The sequence below is a fragment of the Macrobrachium nipponense genome, chromosome 11 (assembly GCF_015104395.2).
Source record: "Macrobrachium nipponense isolate FS-2020 chromosome 11, ASM1510439v2, whole genome shotgun sequence".
Lineage (NCBI taxonomy): Eukaryota > Metazoa > Arthropoda > Malacostraca > Decapoda > Palaemonidae > Macrobrachium > Macrobrachium nipponense.
This window is the reverse complement of record NC_061087.1, coordinates 22,863,068-22,887,252: the sequence shown is the minus strand read 5'-3', so window position 1 is coordinate 22,887,252 and position 24,185 is coordinate 22,863,068. Positions and strand designations below refer to the sequence as shown.

The 24,185-nt window shown below is 34.9% G+C and overlaps 2 protein-coding genes and 4 non-coding genes across 6 annotated transcripts in view; 3 read left to right on the top strand and 3 right to left on the bottom strand.

The window, feature by feature from the left end:
* LOC135196794 (protein melted-like) overlaps positions 1–7,997 on the bottom strand; it is a 135,264-nt gene extending 127,267 nt beyond the window's left edge. Inside the window, exon 1 of the mRNA XM_064223768.1 lies at positions 7,854–7,997. The gene's annotated coding sequence lies outside the window, so the exon portion shown is untranslated. The remainder of the gene's footprint in view (positions 1–7,853) is intronic.
* On the top strand, positions 336–426 carry Trnay-gua (transfer RNA tyrosine (anticodon GUA)). The gene is given in 2 exon segments: positions 336–372; positions 391–426. It is a non-coding gene; the product is annotated as a tRNA-Tyr (tRNA).
* Positions 1,278–1,349, bottom strand: Trnae-uuc (transfer RNA glutamic acid (anticodon UUC)). Its single transcript has one exon. It is a non-coding gene; the product is annotated as a tRNA-Glu (tRNA).
* Trnae-uuc (transfer RNA glutamic acid (anticodon UUC)) lies at positions 1,631–1,702 on the top strand. Its single transcript has one exon. It is a non-coding gene; the product is annotated as a tRNA-Glu (tRNA).
* Trnay-gua (transfer RNA tyrosine (anticodon GUA)) lies at positions 2,406–2,496 on the top strand. Its single transcript is given in 2 exon segments — positions 2,406–2,442; positions 2,461–2,496. It is a non-coding gene; the product is annotated as a tRNA-Tyr (tRNA).
* Positions 7,998–10,262: 2,265 nt separating the features above from the next.
* The window catches only part of LOC135196678 (uncharacterized), a 57,975-nt gene continuing 44,052 nt past the window's right edge, over positions 10,263–24,185 (bottom strand). Inside the window, exons 8-10 of the mRNA XM_064223542.1 lie at positions 19,746–23,562; positions 13,560–13,581; positions 10,263–11,181 (exon numbers count right to left, since the gene is read on the bottom strand). Of these exons, the coding sequence (XP_064079612.1) occupies positions 21,669–23,562 (1,894 nt within the window). The 3' untranslated portion in view covers positions 10,263–11,181; positions 13,560–13,581; positions 19,746–21,668. The remainder of the gene's footprint in view (positions 11,182–13,559; positions 13,582–19,745; positions 23,563–24,185) is intronic.

The window sequence follows — 24,185 nt, the reverse complement described above, 5'->3', positions numbered from 1 at the left end:
GAAGCCGTTGGTTGCCTTTGGAGTGGGAGGATTATAACCTGTACAATAACGAAACAGTACACATTTCCTGGCGTATCTCATATTTAAAAAAAAAAAATATTTTGTCAAATTTCTTGAGAAATTAACCAAAGTACTGCTTCTACTTGAGCAACATAATTAACGTCGTTATCATTTCCAAGTAGAAAGCATTCCTTAAATGCATCAATATATTAAATGCACAGTACTACGAATGCCAATATGTGACGAACTCTCTTGATAATAATCTAATTATTATTAATCCGCTAAGATTAATGATGTCTGGAACAGATTTTAATGCTCAGGTCCTTCTCGCATGGCCTTCGATAGCTCAGTTGGTAGAGCGGTGGACTGTAGTTGGTTCCCGAAACAGACATCCATAGGTCACTGGTTCGAATCCGGTTCGAAGGATAACGTTTTTCAAAATGCGGCAAAGTAGAGTTATGAATTCCAGGTGATGAGTAATAATGAAGGTTCACAGATGATTCAAGGAGAGGAAAAACGTGCATTAGTCACGAGAGGATGGTAATATTATCTCTTGTCGATTTCCGTTTCAGTCTAGGCCATTGAATACACCACAGCATTCAGAATACCGGACCATAAACACCAATGTTAAGTATATTTTCAACTTTTTCTTCTGAGGCAATAAACGGAGATAACAATTGTTTCAATAAATGGAGATTACAGTTGAGTTTTATTGGAGATTACAGTTGAGTTTAAGTTTAAATGTACTCCAACCAAATCCAAACTGGAAGAGAATGTTAGTAGAGGGTAAGGGGGATTGTGGCATTGCCAAAAATTGGAAGTTAACGGTCATATGGATGGAAAATATGGTAGCACAAACACTCCATTACGAATTAAGAATGATGCAATTGAAAGGACGAGATGTCGAGTGATCGTAACGACCTCAGCGATTGGTTAACAGTCTAAAATTTCACAATCAAATCAAGCTAACCAAGTGAAGCTATCTATACCCGTCCTTAAGCCATAAGATCAACACATCTTGTTCATTACGTTGGTGACTTTATATTTAAAATGAAATGGATCTTTATTCTCTCATCTGCTTTTTTCTAAATCGATTTCATCTGCTGTTTATCATTCACCCTGTTCTTTTAATTATTATTATTAACAATTACTACCTCTCTGCTCACCAGTCAAGCCACGGTCTAGAACGTTCAGTACGCCCTGTGATCGTATTTTCTTGCCACTACTAGAATCAACCCTTACTAGAAGAAATTGACTCATTTATGACGTAAAACGGTTTCCCATGCCGGGAATCGAACCCGGGCCTCCTGGGTGAAAGCCAGGTATCCTAGCCACTAGACCACATGGGACATGAAAGTTCGTAGCAATCCTTAAAAATTTTTATACTAATTTTATTTGTTTCGCTTTATTGGTAAAAATGCAAATCTCACGAGACTGGTTGCGAGTGATTCACACCGATTACAATTCTAATAAAGTCTGTGGTAAAAACAAGAACGTTATTAAAGAAATTGAATCCCGTCATCAACAAAATTCACATCATGAAATCTTCGATGGCGAATCTTTAGTTCCAATGGAAAGGAATTCAACTACCTACTTGATTTATCCCAATTATTCTTCCGCGATACTTATATCCCATGTGGTCTAGTGGCTAGGATACCTGGCTTTCACCCAGGAGGCCCGGGTTCGATTCCCGGCATGGGAATAAATTTTGCAAGATTTATATACGCTCATTTAACTGACCTATGATAATCCATAAGGCTATTTTTATCTAGTTTGACTATCTAAAAATGCACTGATCTATCCTTTCACCTTTGCTAAACTTTTAACCACCCCTATATATAGCTCAGCATTTCCTACCCTTCCATTTCACGTGTCGTCTAGACTATTTATTCCATTCGCAATAAGATCAGCACTTCACCTCCATACAGGAGGGTTGGCTCAACAATCCCCTCTGACATCCTTACACCATTGGCTTCCACGGACACTCCAAGTCTCACTATTCTGTCATTAACTTGCCCACCACTGTCCTTCTTTATACATAGTACTTCCAAATGCCTATAAGAACCATTCATTTCCATTCCTTGCCTCTTTTCATTATTATTATTATTATTATTATTATTATTATTATTATTATTATTATAAATGATGTTTGATGTGAATTATACTTCGTAAAACATATGAGAGCGGAAATCTTTCATTTTATATCGTAAAGTTCATGATCATGAGACACCGTACAACACACTCTCTCTCTCTCTCTCTCTCTCTCTCTCTCTCAAGGGAAACGTCCACCCGCTTTCTGTTTAATTATCCTATAATTTCGTGATTCGTTAGCAAGTAATAAAAAAAAATGCAAGCAAAATTACAAAATTTGATTATACTGACAAAGAAGTTCCTCGCGCTCTATACCTTCGATAGCTCAGTTGGTAGAGCGGTGGACTGTAGTTGGTTACCGAAACAGACATCCATAGGTCACTGGTTCGAATCCGGTTCGAAGGAAACTTTATACAACTTTACGAGACGCTGCATGAAACTTTATTCTGTTAAATGTAAGGAAGACGTTGGTGGCACTCTGGGAGAAAGTTATGTTTTACTGGCGCAGCCAATTTGAAGTGAAAAAACAAAACAGTACTCTCTCTCTCTCTCTCTCTCTCTCTCTCCTCTCGCTCTCTCTCTCTCTCTCTCCTCTCTCTCTCAAAAATAAAAAAATAAATAAATAAACAGTAAATACTAACGAATCGAAGGGAAATAAAACTATGATTAAAAAATAAACAAATAAATAAAACAGAATATGCACAAGCAAAAACATTAGAAAACACACAACTCCAACAAACAAAATGGGAAGAAAACTAAGAATGTGAACTAGCAAAGAGTAAAGAAAGCTGTATCAACAAACAAAGGTGAAATACTACCAACTAACCAACTGGGAATCAGTATTAGCAAACAAACAGAAAGGTAAGAAAACTATAACTATTAACAACTAAAAAAGTAAAGAAAACTAAAACTATCAACAAACAAAACTGGAAGAAATGACGAATATAAGTAAACAATATTGAAAAAATAAAATCTGAATATATCAATAACAAAACTATCAATATTAACAAACAAAAGTGGAAAACATATCTACACGCGCAAAAAAATGCGCTTATTAAAAAAAATATAAATATAAATATCAACAAAGTAGAAAACTAGGAATATGAACAAAACGAATGAGCACTAAGAACATCAATAAATGAAAAAGGAAGAACACTGTCAATAGCAAACAAAAAGGGGAGAAAAAAAAAAGAAGATTAACAGGTAGCCATGGAAGGAACACCAAAAGTAGACCTAGTAATGGACTAGGCCTAGTTGGGCGCCCATGACCATCTCCAAAGGTAAAATTGTAATAAGTTAAAAACAATGGAAAGTTGAAAAATAAACCGCTAATCACTGTTGCCGTGTAGTGACGATATCACCAATGGGGGTATATATATATATATATTGGGCTGTACCGAAACCTATGATGATATAAATTAAAGCTGGCCTTAAGCCAGCACGGACTTTTAATCCTGGAGCAACCCGTCGTACCAGGAACTTTGTGTTTGAATTCCCTTGTCTGTAGGTAGTACTACACTAAAGCATTCTCTTTTACTTGTTTATTAATTATATGGTATCTTATCTAAATTCATCCAATATTTTGCAGGTACGTAAAGCCTACTAGCTTACTCCATATTCACGAATGATAGTTGGTAATAATAAAAAATAAACAGGTTAAAATTAAAAAATTACACTTGTGTCAGATGTATACACGGTACAATAAAAAATAAACGTGTCTGATGTATGCGCACAGTATAAAAACCACACTTCTGTCTGATGTGTGCACAGGATAAAAAAAAATACACTTGTCAATGTAAATCATTAAAAAAATACAAGAATATAAAATTTGGTTTAATCCCCGACCTGTCTTAATTTTGAAATGGAATCACTGTAACTGCAGTGGAACAATGTAACTTTTGTCACTAAGCAGACTGCCCATACCTAGGTAATTCCAAATAACAACGCAACTAATTTAATAGCAAGTGTGAAAAAATTTTCAAAACAAGAAAAAATTGCTAAAAGTATTTCAACGTTCAAATTCAACTTCTCAACTTTACATAACAGGTTTCTAACAACGAAAAATAATTTGGTTGTCAGATTCACATATAGGCTAAGTGGTAGGTACTATTTTGGTCCATATTGTCATCACCTCACGATTCGGTTGTATTGATATTAAACCATTCAGTCAATTTAAACTTCCGAACTCGATTCATTTACTCTATTTATTAATATTCAAACTTATTTTAGACCTTGACTTTGAAATTTACTATCGTTATAATTAAATGCTTTAAAATATCTCGAAGTTACATTAACGGGATCTTCAAAAGTTTAGTTTCACAAAATTAAATGGGTTCCCGTACGTGTTAATGCTTTAAATACTCCGTAATACTTCTTATGGCAAGAGTTCCTGCTTGCAGTTAGTCAGTTTAATTCGCCTTTAACGAACTAAATATTGGTACGGCAGCCGTATCCCTGATTGCCTGGCTCAGGCATAACAGTGATAGCAAGAAAATGACGACCTAGCAACGTGAACCATGTAATAATACATCAGTTTTCGCTGAAAAACAAGGTTTCAGGTTTCAACGAGCTGAAAAAGGCAATAGACATCTACGAAGAGTCAAACTTCCAGAAAATGTATATCCGTAGGTCACGAACGATCGAATCGGCACTGAAAAGAGCTCCGAAGAGGAGACTCAAAGAACACTTGGAGCTCCTCTTCGGAGCTCTTTTCAGGGCAGATTCGATCGTTCGTGACCTACGGATATGCAACTTCTGGAAGTTTGACTCTTCGTAGACGTCTATTACTTTTTTTCAGCTCGCTGAAACCTGAAAACATCTGTTTTTCGGCGAAAACTGATGTATTACACGGTTCAGAGGAGATTCAAGGAAGATATAAGTACACAGATTAGTCGAGTTTTATTTTTCATGTATATAGTAAAATTCTAAGTATATTTAAATATTATTGTGATTTTTTTATATTTTCATTTACTGTCAAAATGTTTTGGTACTTTGGTGATGACAGTGGATGCAGGTTTATTCGGACCTTGGCTGATTCGGATCAGATTCGGGACCTCAGCTTGGCTGATTCGGACAATTTTTTAGGCTAATTCGGACCATTTGATCGGCTGTTTCGGACCTTTGTTTTGGGCGATTTGGACCCATACAAGTAATTTTATTTTATAGCAATGATAATAGGGAAAACTTTGACGAACTTTCAGGCAAGGTGGGTATTATTGGGCCAGTTGAGAGTTTATGGATTATGTTGACCTAACGTGGCTGCAGAGTCAGGTGTGGAAAATGGAGAACTGGTCAGTGTTTGGGGGCAGTATTAGGTCACACAACCATGTGGAGGGGTGGGATCATAAGCTGAACAAAATAGCCAAAAAAGTAACCTCGCATCTTATTCACTTATATCTTTAATATACTTAAGAGGCAAAGGAAATTCCGAATCAGGTGAATTAAGCTTGTCAAAGAGGGCAAATTAAAGACACATCTGAGAAAGCTGGTCAAAGAACTACAGGGGCGTGTCATGAAACCGTGGGAGGACTATAGTGAAAGGAAAATAACAACTGGCCAGCTACTGAAGAAATGTGCACATATATACTATGCGCCAGTGTAAATAATGGGGCTGTTTCGGGTAAATTTGAGTGAATTTGGGCTTTATTTTTACGTGAACTATTTTAAACATCAGAGCAATATGTAACTGTACGAAATAAATTGTCATAGAAACGGGAGAGGAGTGGATTTCCATAGCTTCCCCATTATAAATTTTCATAACAGACTTTGGAATGATTATGGATTACAAACATTGAAATAATATTATGAAACAATGTCACATATGTAAATACATATTAGCAGTGGCGGCTCGTCAGTAGGCACTGTGGAACTGCAGCACCCTCTATAGATTTCATATATATGCACAAAATTATGAATATATACATGAAAATGAGAAATTAAGTATAGATTATCAATAATCCTTTTAAAATGATTACCATTCTCTTGTTTTTTGTAAAAAAAAAATAATAATAATAATTGAAACAATAGTGTGGAACTGCTGGTGCTCAGCAGTTCTTATTTTGCTATAGTAGGGTGATGGGAGCACTGCCCTCTCGAGCAATGTTAGCCTAGCTGAAGGTGTGATTTGAAATTCGTCAATAGCCTAATCATTATGTAGTATTAGTGATAATGATCAAATCAGTGACGATACTTATGATATGTAATGGAATGCAGAATAATCAACTCAGTGGTGAGTTGCAAGAAATGGGAAAAAATGATAACCACAATGATACTAAAATTCAAAATAGCTTTCGGCAGCGATTCTGCTGCCTTCCTCAGAGAGAGAGAGAGAGTGTATGTGTATGCATGCGTCTGTGTTTTAAGTGGGTGTTCTAAAGTCCTTTTGTTTTATATAGGCCTATGTTATGTTATTTTACTGTCCTGCTCAGTTTTGTACTATTTTTATGTTTTTGTTTTCGAGTTTTTATTCTTTTTAATGGTTTAATGATTTTTATTTTGTCACGCTTTATTAACATAAAATTAATATTTTTATGTAATCTCATTGTCAATTTTCCGTCAGTCCGTTTGCCAGTCTCTCCGCTGCCGAAAGCTACTGCTTTGAATTTTAGTATTTTAATATTTTTTCAGTTTTATTTACAGTTTCAAATTTGATTCAGGTAATCATCCATTAGTAATCAGCCATAGCCCAAGAAAAACAGACTTGAAGAAATTAAGTGTTCGGCATGGTTTATAGTGCCATATATATATATATATACAGTATATATATATATATATATATATATATTATATATATAATTATTATAATCTATATATATATATATATGAAATATATATATATTATTATATATATATGTGTGTGTTTATGCAGTTAGTATCAAGGAATTAAAAAAAAAAAATGTAACAGCAGCCCTATGAGTGATAGCCAGGAGCCGCCACTGCATAATTATTAGGCCCGAATCGGCCAATCATATGAAGGTCCGAATAAGCCTGGAGAAAGGTCAGAATGAGCCAGTACATGGTCCGAATCAGCCAAGGTCCGAATAAGCCTGTTCCCATGATAGTATGCTTCACTTTGACATTTTGAATTGAACATGTTCAGTGAAACAATTCAGTTCGACTACCAATTATTAGGTATTACTACTGTCGCTGATCTAGTGCCGTACCTATAGCTCTTAACAACAGTGTACGGCAACTGCTGCATGATTAGCAAACTGCCGTAACTACAGCAAGTCAATAGCGCAATACGGCACCACTGACAGAATCTGACGTACCCCCAGTACACTATGTTATTTGTACGGCAGGAAGTCTGAAATTAAAGCATGCGCAATCCACTGCCGTACCAGTATCTCTACACTACATTGTCCTACTTATCAGTCAGCGTTATTGCAAGCGCAAATGTATCGTGAATTAATGAAACGACACAATTATACAACTTCAAAAACAGTTACCACTACTAAAGTGTTTACAGTACTAGTACTACCTACTACTACCTAGCCTATATACACGTTCTAGCCACGCCACTACCACCACTTCTCATATCTCCTGAACTCGTATCCCACTCTGGCCTCAAATTAAAACTAATCCACAATAGCTTATCCTGCATAAGATAATCTATTATCCACAAGAACTTGCAGTTAAGTGTTAGTGCGACTTCCTATATACTAGCTAGGTAGTAAGCAGATGCAGGTCACCATAAAACAAAACAAAAACATCACACAAAAAGTGACATTACCAGAGAATGTATATATCTAATGTGTGCTAACCTTTGTACCGAACCGTGGTCTGCGCACACTTCTGCATATACTTCCATTCCATTACGTCGTCTTTAAGAAAGTTCACATTTTTAGAATTACTCCATGAGAAGATTGCGTCACGTACAACATACCCACTACCCACTACAAGACTGAAGGCAGACTGGTTGAAAACAAATCTAACAAGGACGCTGGAGTCTGAGGAGCGGGTATTTTTCTTCCGTACCCCAAAACTAAATACAACAAATTGATTTTAAGGAAGTTAGTACATTTCTGATGATTTCCGACCACAAATAATTAAATCAATCGATTACATTTGGTATAAGCATATGAAACATATGAATATTAAAACCAACTCTCGAGGGTTAAAAAATAATAACCACAAACATGTTTAAAATCAACCAGCGTGGACCGTGGTTACGTTCATGAAAATATCTCGATGGAATGCAGCTATGTTCCGAAGGTATGTGTATTCCCTGCATACGGACAGATTTCTAGTTTCACTTTAATGGCTATTTACGTTACAGGAAATAAGAAACAAACATGATTTGATTGCACCTTACTTCGAAATGGTAAAAAATGGGGTGTGGGAGGGGGATCAATTACATGTAAACTTAGCGAACGCAACCTTATATCACGGCTATGAGCACAGAACCTCAGAATTGCCTAGATAATAGCTATTTCTACGAACTTGAGAACAAGCTCACAACATATTAACATGAAGCCTGTGCAATACCATCTCTGGTAATTGAAGATGGTAACGGTACAGTAGTATTAAATAGTTTTTTTTTTTCCTTTTCTTTTGTGACCAGTTGATCACACTGGGTTGGAAACAGCACTCCCTTCCATGAAGTGCTTTTGAAATATATAAAGGATATCAGATTAAAAATAAAAAATTTACCTATTGTATGTCCCTCATTTAAAACTCACATACAGGACTTTATGATAGAAACAAAATACCGGAAACAGTTCACCATTTTCATGGAATATAAATTTAGGCCAAAGGCCAAGCGCTGGGACTTGTAAATTAAGTTATTCAGCGTTTAGACGGAAACTAACAGTAATAAGGTTTGCAAGGTGTAGCTAACAGGAGGAAAATCTCGCAATTGTACTATAGCTAACAGGAGGAAAACCTCGCAATTGTACTATGAAGAAATTCTTAGAAGAGGATAGAAAGTAAGATAGAAGAAAGAAATGATAAAAGGAGGGACAGTTAAAGGAACGAAAGGGGTTGCATCTGGGGTCGAACCCCCTATGGGTCTAATTCTCAAGCCACCAGATTACGGTTATCTGCAACAGTGTGGATTGATTAATTTATATAATTTAGGCATATATGCCAAGCACTGGGACCAAGAAGGCCATTCACCAGTGAAACGGAAAGTTGTAACAGAAGGAAAACCTCAAAGTTGCATTATGAAATTTTAGGAGACGATGGAAAGACGGAAGAATGAGAATATACACAGAGGTACAGTAAAAGGAACGAAAGCAGTTGCAGTTAGGGGTAGAAGGGACGCTGCAATGAACCTTCAGTAATGCCTACACTGTACCTCAAGAGGTGCACCGACGGCATTACGCTCCGCAGTCTGTATTTTCAAATCAGTCTTAACTTTCTCAATATATTTCTCTTGGAATTATCAATATAGTTAGTAAACACTACTATCTTGTTCTTTAAATCTCTTGCAGATACCCAGTAAACCATACTTAAGAACTGATTATCGAGTGTTCTGTCCTTGACATGAGTTGATGGTCAGTTTATTATAAATTAATTTGGAAAACTACGCACGTGTAAAGGAATGTTGCCCTTAAAAATGGAAAACGTTCATATAGCTATCGAATTCAAGCAAACCAGGTTTCAAAGATTTGCCGAGGCAATTTCTCTTTTAATTAATTAACTCCAGAATAAGGTATAGTTTCTATTTTTGGTATGACTTTACTTCTACATTTTCCGGCCATATGAACAAAACCTGGTTTTTACTATATCTGGGAGAGCCAAAAAATATGTACAGAAAGCAGGTTTCTGACCTCCTAAGATACAACACAAGATTATTAAAAACACTTTTTCATAGTTAAGCTCAAAAATTTTTTTTTTTAACCAACCATGGAAATAATTTATTTTATAATTCCAGTTGAATGTGGTTTCCATCACATACATTCTTCTAGTCTTTGTTCCTCCATGCGAACTGACCATTTGCTGCAGTTAATTCATGCAAACCTTAGTCAATGCTGGTTAGTATTTAACCAAAATAGACTTAGTGCATTTAGTTTGCCTCTTTTTCTTGCATTACTGTTTAGCAACTACCCGTCAGTCACTTTCATATAGTAAAACTAAGTTCTTATGGTGTTGCTCTTTTCCCGTTTTCCTTTCTATTATACCATGTCTACAATAAAAAAAACTACCGAAGGCTAAATAAAAAAAATAAATCCATTTAATTTTTATTTTTTTTAAAGAGAATGTGCATTATATGCACAAATTTACAGCCAATCATGCACAAATACAAACTTGTGCATTGACTGTACTTACAGCACCAGCAGGGAGATTTGACACAGATGAACAAAGAAATGTCCATTTAAGAGGAACCCCAATGCCACATCCTATTATTGAAGAAACTCCACATGAACGGCAGATCCTCAACGGCTCGAGACTGGTGATGAGGAGTCTGACAGTCACAAGGCGTTAGTGGGTAGAAGCACAGTAGTTTGTCTACATCAACCATATATACAATACAGCCAACCATCCATCCATTCATCCACACTCTCACACTCTAACAAATACATTCACACTCCTCTCCACAAAACAATTCAGTTTACCATTTACTGTATACAAAGCAAGAGCTGCATCTCAATAGAGATAAAAATAATCATCTCTTTTTAACAAAGAACTTAAGCTTACTCTAACCTCTCTCGAAAGAACTGTTCTGCAGAGCAGCCACTCATAAAATCAGTAATTCAATCCACATGCAGTGCAGGAATAGTAAAATAAACATTATACAGTATATCAAGTGGCTTAAAGATGCGAGAGAGTAAAAGAAAGCCAGATAAACTTGTGTGGTTTTGTCAAGTACACATACACAGGGCTATCTTGATTAATCCACATCCCATCTCACTTGTATAATGTACACAAAACCACTGAGATCTATTTCACCCACAGTCAACTTTTAACTAAAGATACAGCAAAATAGGCTGCAGAATATCATGAACACTTGAGCAACAGTGCGTACTATGATCATGTCTTTTAAAAGGTTCGTGTAAATAGCCAATCACATGGTTGTTAGTTGTGAGTGACAACTACAGCTTACCCAGCTGCACCACCAACCATAATCCCTTAGCTGACCACCTCCACCTGAAATGTATTGAATAGAGCATCAATCTTGGGCAAGGGTGAGGCAGCTGCAACCATCTGAATCATTCACACTAGAAAAGGAAAGTACATGCCAATTAAAGTATGTTTTCTAGAAACTAAGTATAGTTAATCTATATAAAAGGAATGGAAAATTACCAATTGCCTCTAAGAACATAATTCAGTATAGCAATGGACACATGGGTCATACTTACATAATCTGCAAAATATGTTAAGTTAGCTATGGTATTTCAATGATAGTTGATCTACCATCACTCACAATAAAATTACAACATACTACATCAATCACTCATATTTAAAATTCAGATACCTAACTAAATGTAGTAACCTTTATGAATTTGCTGTCTTCAGCACATAATTTTTTAGGATCTCTAAACTGACTACAGTACAGTTCTGTACAATGAAAATAAATAAAATAAAGGAAACTCATTCAATCAATAATACTGCATTGTACAAGACAAAGCTTTTAATTACTAATAATTATTTCGTAAAAAGTTGTATATGAAAATGCTAATTTACAAATATAAGATCATTACAGACTATATCATAGTAGCCACAGTAACAAGGCTTATAACTTCTTAAAGAATTCCTGTGAAATACACAAGAGGATGAAGCCCAATTCCTGAAATTGATTAGTAGCCGAAGAGACTCGGTGACAAGACAATTATTTGCATAGAGTAGTTCAATTGGTCAATCCCATAAATTTCAAGATATATGAGAGAGAGAGAGAGAGAGAGAGAGAGAGAGAGAGAGAGAGAGAGAGAGAGAGAGAGAGAGAGAGAGAGAGAGAGAGAGAGAGAGAGAGAATGCTAAAACACCTTTGAACTTACAAGCCCATGGCAATTTCCTAGATCACTTACATACCATCACTATACAAACATTTATACAGTCATCCATCTTAACTTATAATCACCATCCAACTATCAACCGGCAATAATGAATTATCTGCAAGATAATACATCAATAAATAATTCAAACCAGAAACACATATTTTTTAGGCAAACCAGGGTGGAAAAATGTTGATCAGAAAAGTTTTCCAATTAATACCAACAGGGAAAACTTGAAGGTTTGATAAATTCACAAGAGTAAAAACGAACAAATGCAGAATTACACTGAAATAAATTTCCTATATTTTATCTTTCATAAAATTTCTTAAAAGTACAATATTGAAAAGGCTACTACATCTGCTATTGTAATTCCTCCTACATGGAATAAAAGAAAATTTTTCTCTCTCCATCAAGATTGTTTTCAGAAACTTTCCTATAACAAACCATAAGTTCTTTTGGGGCACTACTAAATTTTTTACAAGATAAAAATGAACATTTTATTTCACCTTGCCTTAAGGAAATTAAAGCCTTCTAAAAAGGAAGCACAATTATGGGTATTCTTAAGAAAAAAATATCAACAATAAAACATTAATATGAAAATATATAGCAATTTAAAGGTAAGGCTATGATTTAGATACATAACACACACTTTGTAATTACTAAAATTAAGAACATGAATGGGATGGGAAGCGATTATTTCCTGCTACTGGATCTAAATGCCAACAACCTCCTTGATATCCAAGCCACAAAAGAAGGTAACCTAATGTATAACTCTTTAATATATGCTGTTAAACATCTACAGCACTTTTATTGAACTGCAATACTAGTGTACTACTGAAAGGCCAGGATTACAAATATATTCTTACTAAAAACAGAACCTGTTGAAACTCAAGATAAAATATCATCAAATCATATTTACAAGTAGTCCCTTGAAAATAAAAAAAAAATAAATCATATTTACTAGTTTTGACATTTTGAAAATGGATATATCTAATTTGCAACTAGTCTAGCGACAGCCTTAAAAATGAAAACACCAGCCCAACACACTGAACTCCAACAGGTCAAGATCAATAAGTTGATAACAACTGGTTAAGCTTCATTTGTAAAAACTTAGCTCGGCTGAATACAGACCCATTCTTTCTCTCATAATTAACCATTCACATAGCAAGATAAAAGAGGCAAATACAGATGAAAACGATGAGACAAGTGCAATTAATAGTAAGTCTTATTATCCCTTATACCCAAATTGAAAGAACTTTTTTACAGTACTTAAAATGTACTCATTATAGACTATCCTGGAACAAAACACGGCATATTTAATTTCACAACTTTTAGGCATAATCAGGTATTACTTTTCATGCTCAATTATGATGCATGCAAATAATTAACGTTAAAAACTCTCATTTGTAAACATGAATACAAGTTTTATCATGTGCACATTGTTATTGAGCAAAATTTACAAAATTTCATAAAGTTATTAAATACATAAAGTAAACTTTCTCAAAGAGGATACTGTTTATGGAAACCACTAACCTGCCAATGCCATTTCAATGCCCTGTAAGAAAAAAATTAAAAAACGTAAAAACCTATTTCCATCTAAATTCTATAAAATTATAACCTAAAGCTAATGTAAGGAAAAACCAAAAATAATGAACTGAAACTATTACAATACCTAAATGAAATAAAAATTTTCCTACTGACAGAAACTGGCATAAGAAGAAGGCAGCAGCCCACAAATTAAATGAGTTTCAAGCACCTTAGTAATGCCATAGAACATATGCAGCACTAAATACTAATAATGCAATAGTATTAATAAATATCACAGCCAACACGATCAGTTTTATTAATCAACCTTTTAAGCCAGAGTGATCTCAAATACAGTACTTTCATCCACTGCTAGGCTGAAAGGAATAATAATTCCTACCATTTAGCTGTGACAAAGCATTCCAATTTCAAAGTATGATCTTAATGTTTACAGTTACCTATTAAATGTGAGGTAACTTATTCAAGGAATTCAGATAGGTAAATTACCAATCAAGAATACTAATAAAACATATAATTACAATAAAAGTATATAATAAAATGTAATTATTGTGATACCATATTCTTAAAGTACTATAACATTTGTTTGTTCCCCATTTTCAGCTCATGTTAAAACAATAACTTGGTTAGCCTTCTTTTCCTGTTTTGTGTGAAACATGCATTTAATCTACATTCTTATGCTCATACAGTACAGGAAAATTAAATATGTGGATGGTAGAAATTTTCTGCCATTATCTATGAAGCTTTTAGCTGTTAATAAGTTTAAATATACTTCACACTATAGCTAACAAAAACAGCTATATTTTGGTAAATAAACCAAATATTTAACACTAATAAAAAAATCATAAATCATACTATACTACAGAAATTGACTGATTAAGAATTACTGGACAAGACTAACATATATTTAGTGCTTAGAGTCCAATAAATGCCCAAAGCTAATTACAGACATACTGCAAATTTTGAAAAAACCCTTAACCTTCTAATCATCCTCCAATGAAATATTACCTGTACTACTGATTAAACCCACATTACTTTCTACTTAACAGGACACATTCTCCAACAAGCTAAATTAAAGTGAACTTTATTTACTTATTCCATTCATTACCATTCCCTACACAAAACCCCAAAACTCCAAACAGGGCCTTCAAGATAAAACTTAGCCTCACAAGGAGTTACTGCCATATTCATGGCATATAAAACATGTATCATCCGTGTGTAAATAAATGTGGACAATACCGCTTCAATTTCCTAATGACAAAAAAAAACAGAAGGGATGAGGTACAGTCAACCTCTAACCAATTACTATAATGGTAATCATCATTTCCCTGTTGAAACTAGAAGGTACCTGTAAGGCTGAAAACCATTATATGCTGCATGATATGCCGATAATAATAAAGATACAACACCCAAGAAACATGACCTAAGGCCCCAGTACAAATATTTCATTTAACACAGCTACATAATCATATAAAAAATTTTCAAGGTAATCTCTAGGGATGCAGAGTTTTCTCGATATTTCTGGAATTATACCAGTGACCTTAAGGCTTTCCTGAAATAGATAAACTGCAATATCATTAAGTAACTTCCAAAAGTTACCTACAACAGTTCTTGGCATAAAATGACAATTTATTGATTTTTATTTTTCACAGCTAACAAACCTGAAGCCTTAACACTATGATTAATCTTCTACCACCAGCTGGAAACCAGTTAAAAGCAATCAAAGATTGTAAATGCAAGGAATCTGTAGCATCTGGCATCTGATGTGTGCCACAAATTATGGTGTATGTACTTCAAACATTTAAATTCATCACTACTTTTATTTCCTTTAATTTTTTGCAAGTTAATGCCCTTGTTTTAATAATGTTTTACAGTGAATGTCACCTGTCATTTATTTGTCACCTAAATATAGTAAGTGATCACTGAGGCATTCAGTGCCCTGGGATCAACCTGCAGGAACCAACCACCCCTTTAATGTTTGCATAGTCTGAATGTGAACCAGCAAGGAGGAAGTAGCTTTGTACATAACTGATGGGTTTGTATGATAAACAATGCCTGATTTGCAGTCTGAGTAGGAAGTCAAGAAGTTGAGAGAACCAAGTTGTCTGCAAGTGTCAGTGGATCCTGGAGAGCATTTCAATACAAACACCACTTCAATGCCCACACACACTATTTCAATGTCAGACACTACTCTCTCAGCTAAGAATGGCCATTATCTTATGCCTTCTTGGGCCCAAGGCTACAGAAATCAGAGAGAGCAAACAAGTAGATGCTCATAATCCCTTCAGATTACATCTCTTGGCCCAAGATTAATAAACAAGAGAAACTAGGCCCTCCTTGATATAATGGGCCCGGCAAGTACAAACCCGACTTTTACCCTTTACATCCTTCAAACAAAAAGTTTAAAATGTAGACAGGCATCACTAAGTACTTGGCCCTAAAATCAGTGCTATCCAAAATGATTCAAAGCCATGGAAGTTGCAAAAGCTCTTAATAACGTTCACTTTCATTCTCACCAGTCCACTTTGTCCACCAAAATATTGCTGGGACTCAACCAAAACAGAACTTGCTTCTTCAACTGACCAGTAAACAATTGCCTAAAATATCCTTGGCCCTTGTAGGTGGTAACAAAATGTTCTCCATATGAATAGGAGTGTAATACTACCTAATAGACCAATTAGCTTGCCAACTCTCCTCTAGGAGACAAAACCTAATAAAAATCCATTTTCAGAATAAGATACAAAACAAAAGGCACCTTAGGAGGCTCATATATCATTTGGTAAAACCAGGTTGCAACTTAGAAGGTTGAAATGCTCAAGGAATATCCTTCTCAAAGTGTTGAATCAGCCTATTCAGACTAACAAGCTCTTGTCTATTCCTGAAACAGAAATACTTGCATTGGGAGATCTGTACCCTTTACCTCAGGAGACTGACACGGAATGAAATGTGAATAAGAGTGTACAATGAAAGCCTCCTCACTAAACGAATAAAATAATCAACTCTACATATATAGGCAGTCTCCATTCAACAGGATTAAGTGATGACCACTGCAGCATCCTGAGAAAATCCTTCATATATGATTCCCAAGCAGTAGCTCAAGAGCACTTTTGTATTATACTGTGAACCTCTTTTTGAATAATGAGACTCCTGGAAATGTCTACTAGCATAAACTAGAAAACTGCAAACCACTCCTGTTACATCTAAAGGGGAGCAATAAATGACATCCCTGCATGGTTAGAGGTCTTCGAGTTTTAGTATCTGCCTGATAAAGCTAAGCACCAAATAGCATAATGCTTTCATTGTCTCAGTAATGTGGTATTTGTCTACCACTTCAAAGCTTCTCGATCCAGTTTTGCTAATGGGAAAAAAGAGTAAATATAAATAAAATAAACGGAAATTACAAGGAAAATTGGATAAACATAAAAATAAATATGACAAATATTTAATCAATTTGTATTTTTGATAACTAAGAAACCCGAGTCTTTACGTATGGGGAAAATCTCTCTAGAGCAGCTGGATCAGGTTAAAAATAGAACAAGATTTGGTGGCATCAGTGTAACAACCAATTGGGGGGGGGAAGAGTAGGTGGGGCCTGACCTTGTCTCCCCTTTGTATACGCCGAGTTGCCAGTTACTAATAACTGGGAATATCTCTCCAAGATTGCTTAGCAAAAGCCTGAGGGAGTTCTGGTAAAGCTGTTGACAGGGTTAGCCACACAAACAATGAAGGAGGTGGTTGGTTTCATCCAGTGGATCAAGACAGTACATACATGAATGATTACCCCTCCTCTGTCTAAAAGATAAGACTGCACCTGGGGCCATCTGAAACAGGAAATATGGGCACTAATGATGGGGTTGTAATGAAACAAATATTTAACGAACCTCAGCCAATGATGCCAACAACTGACCAATACACAACACTATAAAAGGGCACCATACTTTCCAATTAATAGTACAATTACTCCTAAAACTTGGATCTTCAAAAATGTTTTATACCTACACCAAAGTAAAAGCCCTGTTTAACTTCCCATTCAACCTAAATATTACATCACTATTTTTTAATATTAATAACCACTGTTAATTACCAAAAATCTATTTACAGTGAAGAACAAACCAGCCCAGTCAATTTCAGTGCAACTCGAATAACTACCTTGCAAAAGCTTTCACCCAAGCCTTTTAGGAGACTCAAATTCTAAAAAAAAATTTTCAAAAAAGGAATAATTAAGCCCAGTTTCACTAGAAGTGAAAATTTTACAGTTCCTTATGAAGTAAAGTCACCAAATGCATACAGAAGTTGCAGAATTAATTCATATATGTTGTGTTAGCACAAGGAACCTGCATGACAAGACAATCAAAACTATAACTTAGCAAGACACATTTAACATAGCTTGAATAAATATAAATATCATACATACGGCATGAATTTCCTTTAAAATACTTTAAGGAATAAAAATGTAATTAACAGACATCTTACCTTTACAGTGTGGTGTCATGTGGATGAGAGTAACCTAGAGTAATCGCTTTAAAATATATCAATTCAAGAGCAATCCATTCAAAACTGAAGCATATATACTCCAATTTTATCCATCGTTTTGCATAAAATGGGTCTAAGAACTGCACAGGCCAAGAAAATACAGCAATTCTGATGACACAAAGTTGAAAGCTACTTACGGCAAAGTAATTTGGGTGCAGTTCTTCACAGTTCTGTTCCAAAACTGATTCTACAGACTAACTACAGGAGACAGCACCATACAATCAAAATTACAAGGCAATCGCAGTTGGCAATACATAACATAAATTAAGAAAACTGAGCTTTGAATGTTTCCAAAATGAAATATCACACAAATTCACAATCAGCAAAATGAAAAGAATATATAGGGTACTGTACTCATTTTTCCCTACATTCTTACAACTACAATACAGATTAGCACTGTATGACCTTTTACCAGAGAATAACATGTTTTAACACTTAAAAGGCTATTTCAAGTATTGTTTTAGACAATCACCAAAACAGGGAATGGAAGGAAAAAAAAAAAAAAACCTTAAGATGAAAAAAAATTGTGTTCTCCATGCATGCATAAGAAATTTAAAGTTAATAACACTACTCAAAATCTTGATTGCATAAGCACAACATAAAACTCTATGTAAACACCAGGATTCCTAAATTTGAAGAACTACAAAAAACAAAGAAAAAATTGGCTTGGATACAGTGGAGGGCATGACTACAGTTGACCTATTACCCCTCCCCCTCCCCCTCCAACAATGAAAATTGAGCTCAAAGGACACACAGAATCTCATAAAATGAAGAATGAAACAGAATTCTGGTTATGAGCTTCAATATTACTGTACCAAGTTAACGTCACACCATATTAACAATAATGCAACTGAAAGATGAGGAACCAGATGCAGTAAGCAACAAAAAAACTTCACTTATTGAAACAAGATAAAGCTATATCAACTGATGAACCAGAAAACTTATGGGGGAGACAATTCACATAACTAAAACCTCTCACTTAAAACATCTCCTCCCATCACAAATACAAGAAAACACTATAGCAGATTTCAACGTATGGCTGATATCATACTTATTACTATGAGATTTAAGTGAGCCTCGCTCGCAATTTCTTGTGCATATCTTATATCAAGTTTTTTTTTTTTAATCATTCTCCATTGTCCCGTCCCTGACAAATTTGTTATATCAAAAATTTATGAAGACAATATATGCAGGTCAAAGGATTGAAATGCACTCCACTATTTCCATAAACTAAATAAAGACCACTCTGCTTTATCCACAAATTAAATAAACTAACTAAAATGCTTTGCCTCCTAATGAATTTCTTAGCATATGACAAACTTAATGGCAGAACTAATTGAAATTAGGATAAAAACCACACAGTATGACAATTTTATAGTGAAGTTAGAAGCCCTAGGTTAAAAAAGCACCATGAAATGAAGTCCAATTGTGATGCATAAAATACCAATTCATACTTCAATCACTTAAAATCTCAGAAATGAACTAGTCTCTTGTGAAAGCAAAGAAATATATAAATGATACAAAGGAATATTTTAGCATTGGTGCTCTAGTATGAATCTAAAAAAATATTAAACGAAAGTGCCAATACAGGCACACTCCCAATACCTTCAAGCAAAATAACACTGCTGTTCTGGTCTACGTTACCTTGTGGGGTTGGCAGCGAGGACTTTGGTGGTGGCTGCAAGCTCTGCGGGTCCAACTGAAACTCCAGACTCATAAAAATCATTAGTGGGGTAATAAATATGATCATATAATAATTCAAATCTGTTTTGAAATGCAAGATCATGTTAGCAACCAATACGAAATTCATAAATTTTGCATATATTACAAGTTCTTTTGATATATGAAAAATTTAGCAGGTGGGTGACAGAAGCCAACTGAATTTCAACTTAGAAAATAAAATATTCTATTCATATAAGACAAAAAGCATTTAATGAGATCTTGAAAAATTAAGCTAGTTCATTCTTCAGTGGCAAAATGTTTTCATAAATTGTACCATGAAAGAATATTACAAATTTATGCTGTTTTAGAAAAAGATGAAGAACTTATTGTATACCAGTAAAGATTAGAGGCTAAGAAGCTGGCATATTCACAGAGAACATATCTTATTTAAATTTGTACTTCTCCATATTCTTATATACATTTATGTACAGTATATATAAATTACAGCTGTCATTCCCAATTTCTTTACTTAAGTTACATTATCAGCACTGTTGTTAACCCAGGCATATTTTTAAACACTTTATGTGATGTCTTTTACCAAGACTACTATCAAACTTAGATAAACAATTAGCTAGAAAAAAATTAGTTGATAAAATGTTCCTCTCAGGCCAGCCTGAATCACTATCCAGATACAAATAGCACATACAGATCTACACAAAGCAAAAACAGGCAACATGGAGACTACGTGGAATACAATGAAAACTGCTTTCCATTATACAAGTGAAGAGTAATAATTAGTAACCAAACGGATTCTAAATGGGATACATGAATTTCAAAAAGGGGAATGATATAACCAGGAAAGTGAATAAAGTACTAGAAAACAAAGAAAAAAATTCAACAAAACTATTACAGAATATAAAGCCATGCTGTATATACTAAAAAATAAAAAAAATAAATAAATAAATAAATAAATAATAAAAGAGATTTTATGCTGTTCCGCACGAACACCACAAGTTGAGAATATAAAAAAATTTTAAAATACCGTAAGCTCCTTCCTCAAAAGACATGAAATTTCTGGGGAATAAATGACTTCTTTGCACAAGCCACTAATTCAACTATGATATATATGATCTGCTTTGCACATAAAAAATAAAATAAAATTACAAGTTTTATTACAATGATGTCAACAGAATAACTTTGAAAATCAAATATTTTTCAGCAAAATATTACATTACTGAAAAGTGTAGACTTGAAGCAGGGCCACCTGAAATCTATTTATGTGCAAATTAAATTAGAACAGGTTCAATTACTTCCTATACACAGCCATCTAATCTTGACCGCAAAGGCATGAAAACCTAATGGTATGTATCATCCATCTTTCCATAAAAAAATTAAAGTGAAATCTAGTCAAAGAAATAATAAAGAGGAGACTGATGTGTAACTACCTATGGCAAACAGCACATGGAACAAAAAGCAAATTATAAGAAACAAAATGACAGCCAGTTAGTTCAAGGTATAAGAGACCAAGAGAGGAAACCTGAAATTGTGTTTTGACCCATCTTCACAGGCAATCATAGAGAGACTTATGTGTGCACGATACTCTTTACGTACCAATCTCCCTATGTATTTGAAATAACAACTACCCTTGGAATTAAAAAAAATTAAAAAAAAATTCATCCAAACTTACAACAACTAAGTGCAGATGGCACTGAACCCTTTAATCATGATATACAAGACAATGTTGGGTTAAAGTACCAAAAATAATAATTAAATTTTTTACCTGATGAGAAACCTCATTAAAAAAAATAAGTAATCCAAGTATGAGGCAACACTTGGTAGGGTATTCTCGTCCTTAAAAGACCTATCCAGAGTATTATGCCCTTATCAACAAATATACTACAAACACTATCTGGATCCTCTCCTCATGCCTGGTGCACGACCACGAGCTTTTCTGGTTCTGGCAGAAACCTGTTTTTTACCTCCTCTTGCCTTACCCTTAGTTGAAATGCCACCACCTGCTGCACTACTGCTACTTGAAGAGTTCCTTGACCTGCCTCGCCTGCAAACACTATTCGATGTACAAGGTCTCCGTTGCCTTCTGCAAGTCTGTCTACCTCTACTGTTCCGAGTTAGTCTGACTTCAGAATTAAGCGCCTTCTCATCTCCCAAAGGAAGATCAGCTTTGGAATCCTGTATGTCATCTTTATTTCCATTACAAATCACTGCTGGTGTATGTTGGTCCATGTCATTACAATGAGATTTGTCAGTTTCCATGCAATTTGCAACTATGACTTCAGGGCAATGATTTTCAACATTAGATGCACAGCCATGATCATCTCTCGTTCTACATATCTTATCATGTACTACAACTAATTCAGTTTCCTCACCCATGTCACCAATAAGTGCACTTCTACCTTCTCCAAGCTCACTTTTATTTTCACTAGTCATGAGCACTTCACCTCCATTAACTTTAGTATTATCATCTAAAATTCTTTCAAGCCCCTTATCATCACTGACAACTTTGTTAGTGTTCTCTGTCCTCTGAGGCAGTTTGCCCTCTTCTTCAACTTGTAAAGTTTCTACAACAGACTCATTTATTTCACTTTCCTGGTCTAATTTTTTATCTTCAGCAATTTTTAATTCAACACCAGGAAAGATGACTGTACTATCTTCAGACATGCTATTAGAATCCTCAACTCCGCAGCCTTCTTCAAGTCTACTGGGTAGTGGGTCCCTTACACTTACTTCATCGCAATTTAAATTCTCGACAGATCTACCAATGTCTGAACTGTTTTCTTCATTCACTGAAGAATGGGATACATCGCATAAATTCTTCTCCTCCCCTAATTCAGGCTTATTTCTTTGAAAGACTTCAGTGGCTTTGGTGTTATTACAATCAAGAGGGTCAAGAGAAAAACCATCTCCACTCAACATCTTCCCTGAGTACAAAGAATCAGTGACTGTGGTAGGATTATCACAATCATTTGACAAAACTGAGCCACACTGTATTTTACAAATAACTTCTTCATCAAAGGCCACATAGCCACTCTCCATGTTACTGGCAGCATTACAAGATATGTCATTAAGGTCACTATCTTCAAAAACTTTACAACTTGGCACAGATGAGCCTGACTTCTGAAGCAAATTTGCTGCCATAAGGCTATCATCCTTTAAATCTGAGTTTATATTGAGCTGATCATCAAGACCAGAAATTTGCTGTTGGCTCTGAAAAGTTCTACCTGAGGCCTCATAACTTATCATACACCTTTTGCCATCTATGCTTGATGAGCTTTCTGCCTTAACATCAGGATCTTCAGCATTATTAGGATGCATAGCTTTTGCTTCATCGAAAGTGACAGCATTTTTCTCTCTTCCTTCATCAAAATTGGAAGTTTCTCTCTCTTCTCCTCCATTAAAATTGGTACTATTTCTCTCTCTCTTCAGTATCTTCTGGGGACATGGCATTTCAATTACAACACCAACCAAAGAGGCACTGTCAACAGACTGACTAGTTTCAGGTATTGGACAATCACTTTTAAGCTTATTACTTGTAGGGTTCTGTTGAAAACTGTCATCTAAAGGCGAGTTATCTTTTTTTGATATGTTTTGTTTAGAAATTTCCTTGTCACCTCCAATGCTCTGAACAGTTTTTACCAATTTTGACCTGGAGGGCAATTCCACACAGGGAAGTCTTTCTACTTGTGGCTGACCAAGGTGTTGGTAGACGCAAGAGTCGTCATTACATCGACCTAGCAAATCATATGGACACAGCTCATTCATTTCATCAAGCTTCTTTCTCCTGTTTTGCCAAAAAAAGAAAAAGAAAAACATAACAGAGCAGGATAGTTAAAATAAACATTTAAATAGCTTAGGCCTCTTACCATTAAACACCAAGTCTTTTATAATGATAATTAAAAAAAAAGGATTTTTTCAATACAAACCCTTCACTCATATTTAGCCAATTTTTTGGGGTAAGGGTAAAGTATTCAAAATGTCCTACCAAACACTTTCATTTTACCCTGAACAAAACAAGGCAAAGATCCATGTAACATGGAGAAAGTGTACACTCAAACCAGTACAAATCACAACAAACCAAAACAAAACTTCTTCCACTGTCACTGAAGACCATATTCAATGGTGATTCAAGTAGAGAGAAATAACAACTGTCCATTTTTTTAACAATGACAAAGACATATGATGATGCATGGTACTACACATAGACCTTATATACAGATATCTGAAACCATCTACCTTTGTTCACAAAATCTTTCTTAAATGAGCCACTTTCTAGGTGAAAATATATAGCATTCACTTATACACCTCGTTATGAATTGGAAAATATCATAAAATGAAGTTTACTATATATTACATTATTTCTATCAGGATTTAATGTTTTCAGTTACTACGTGGAAGTAAACATTT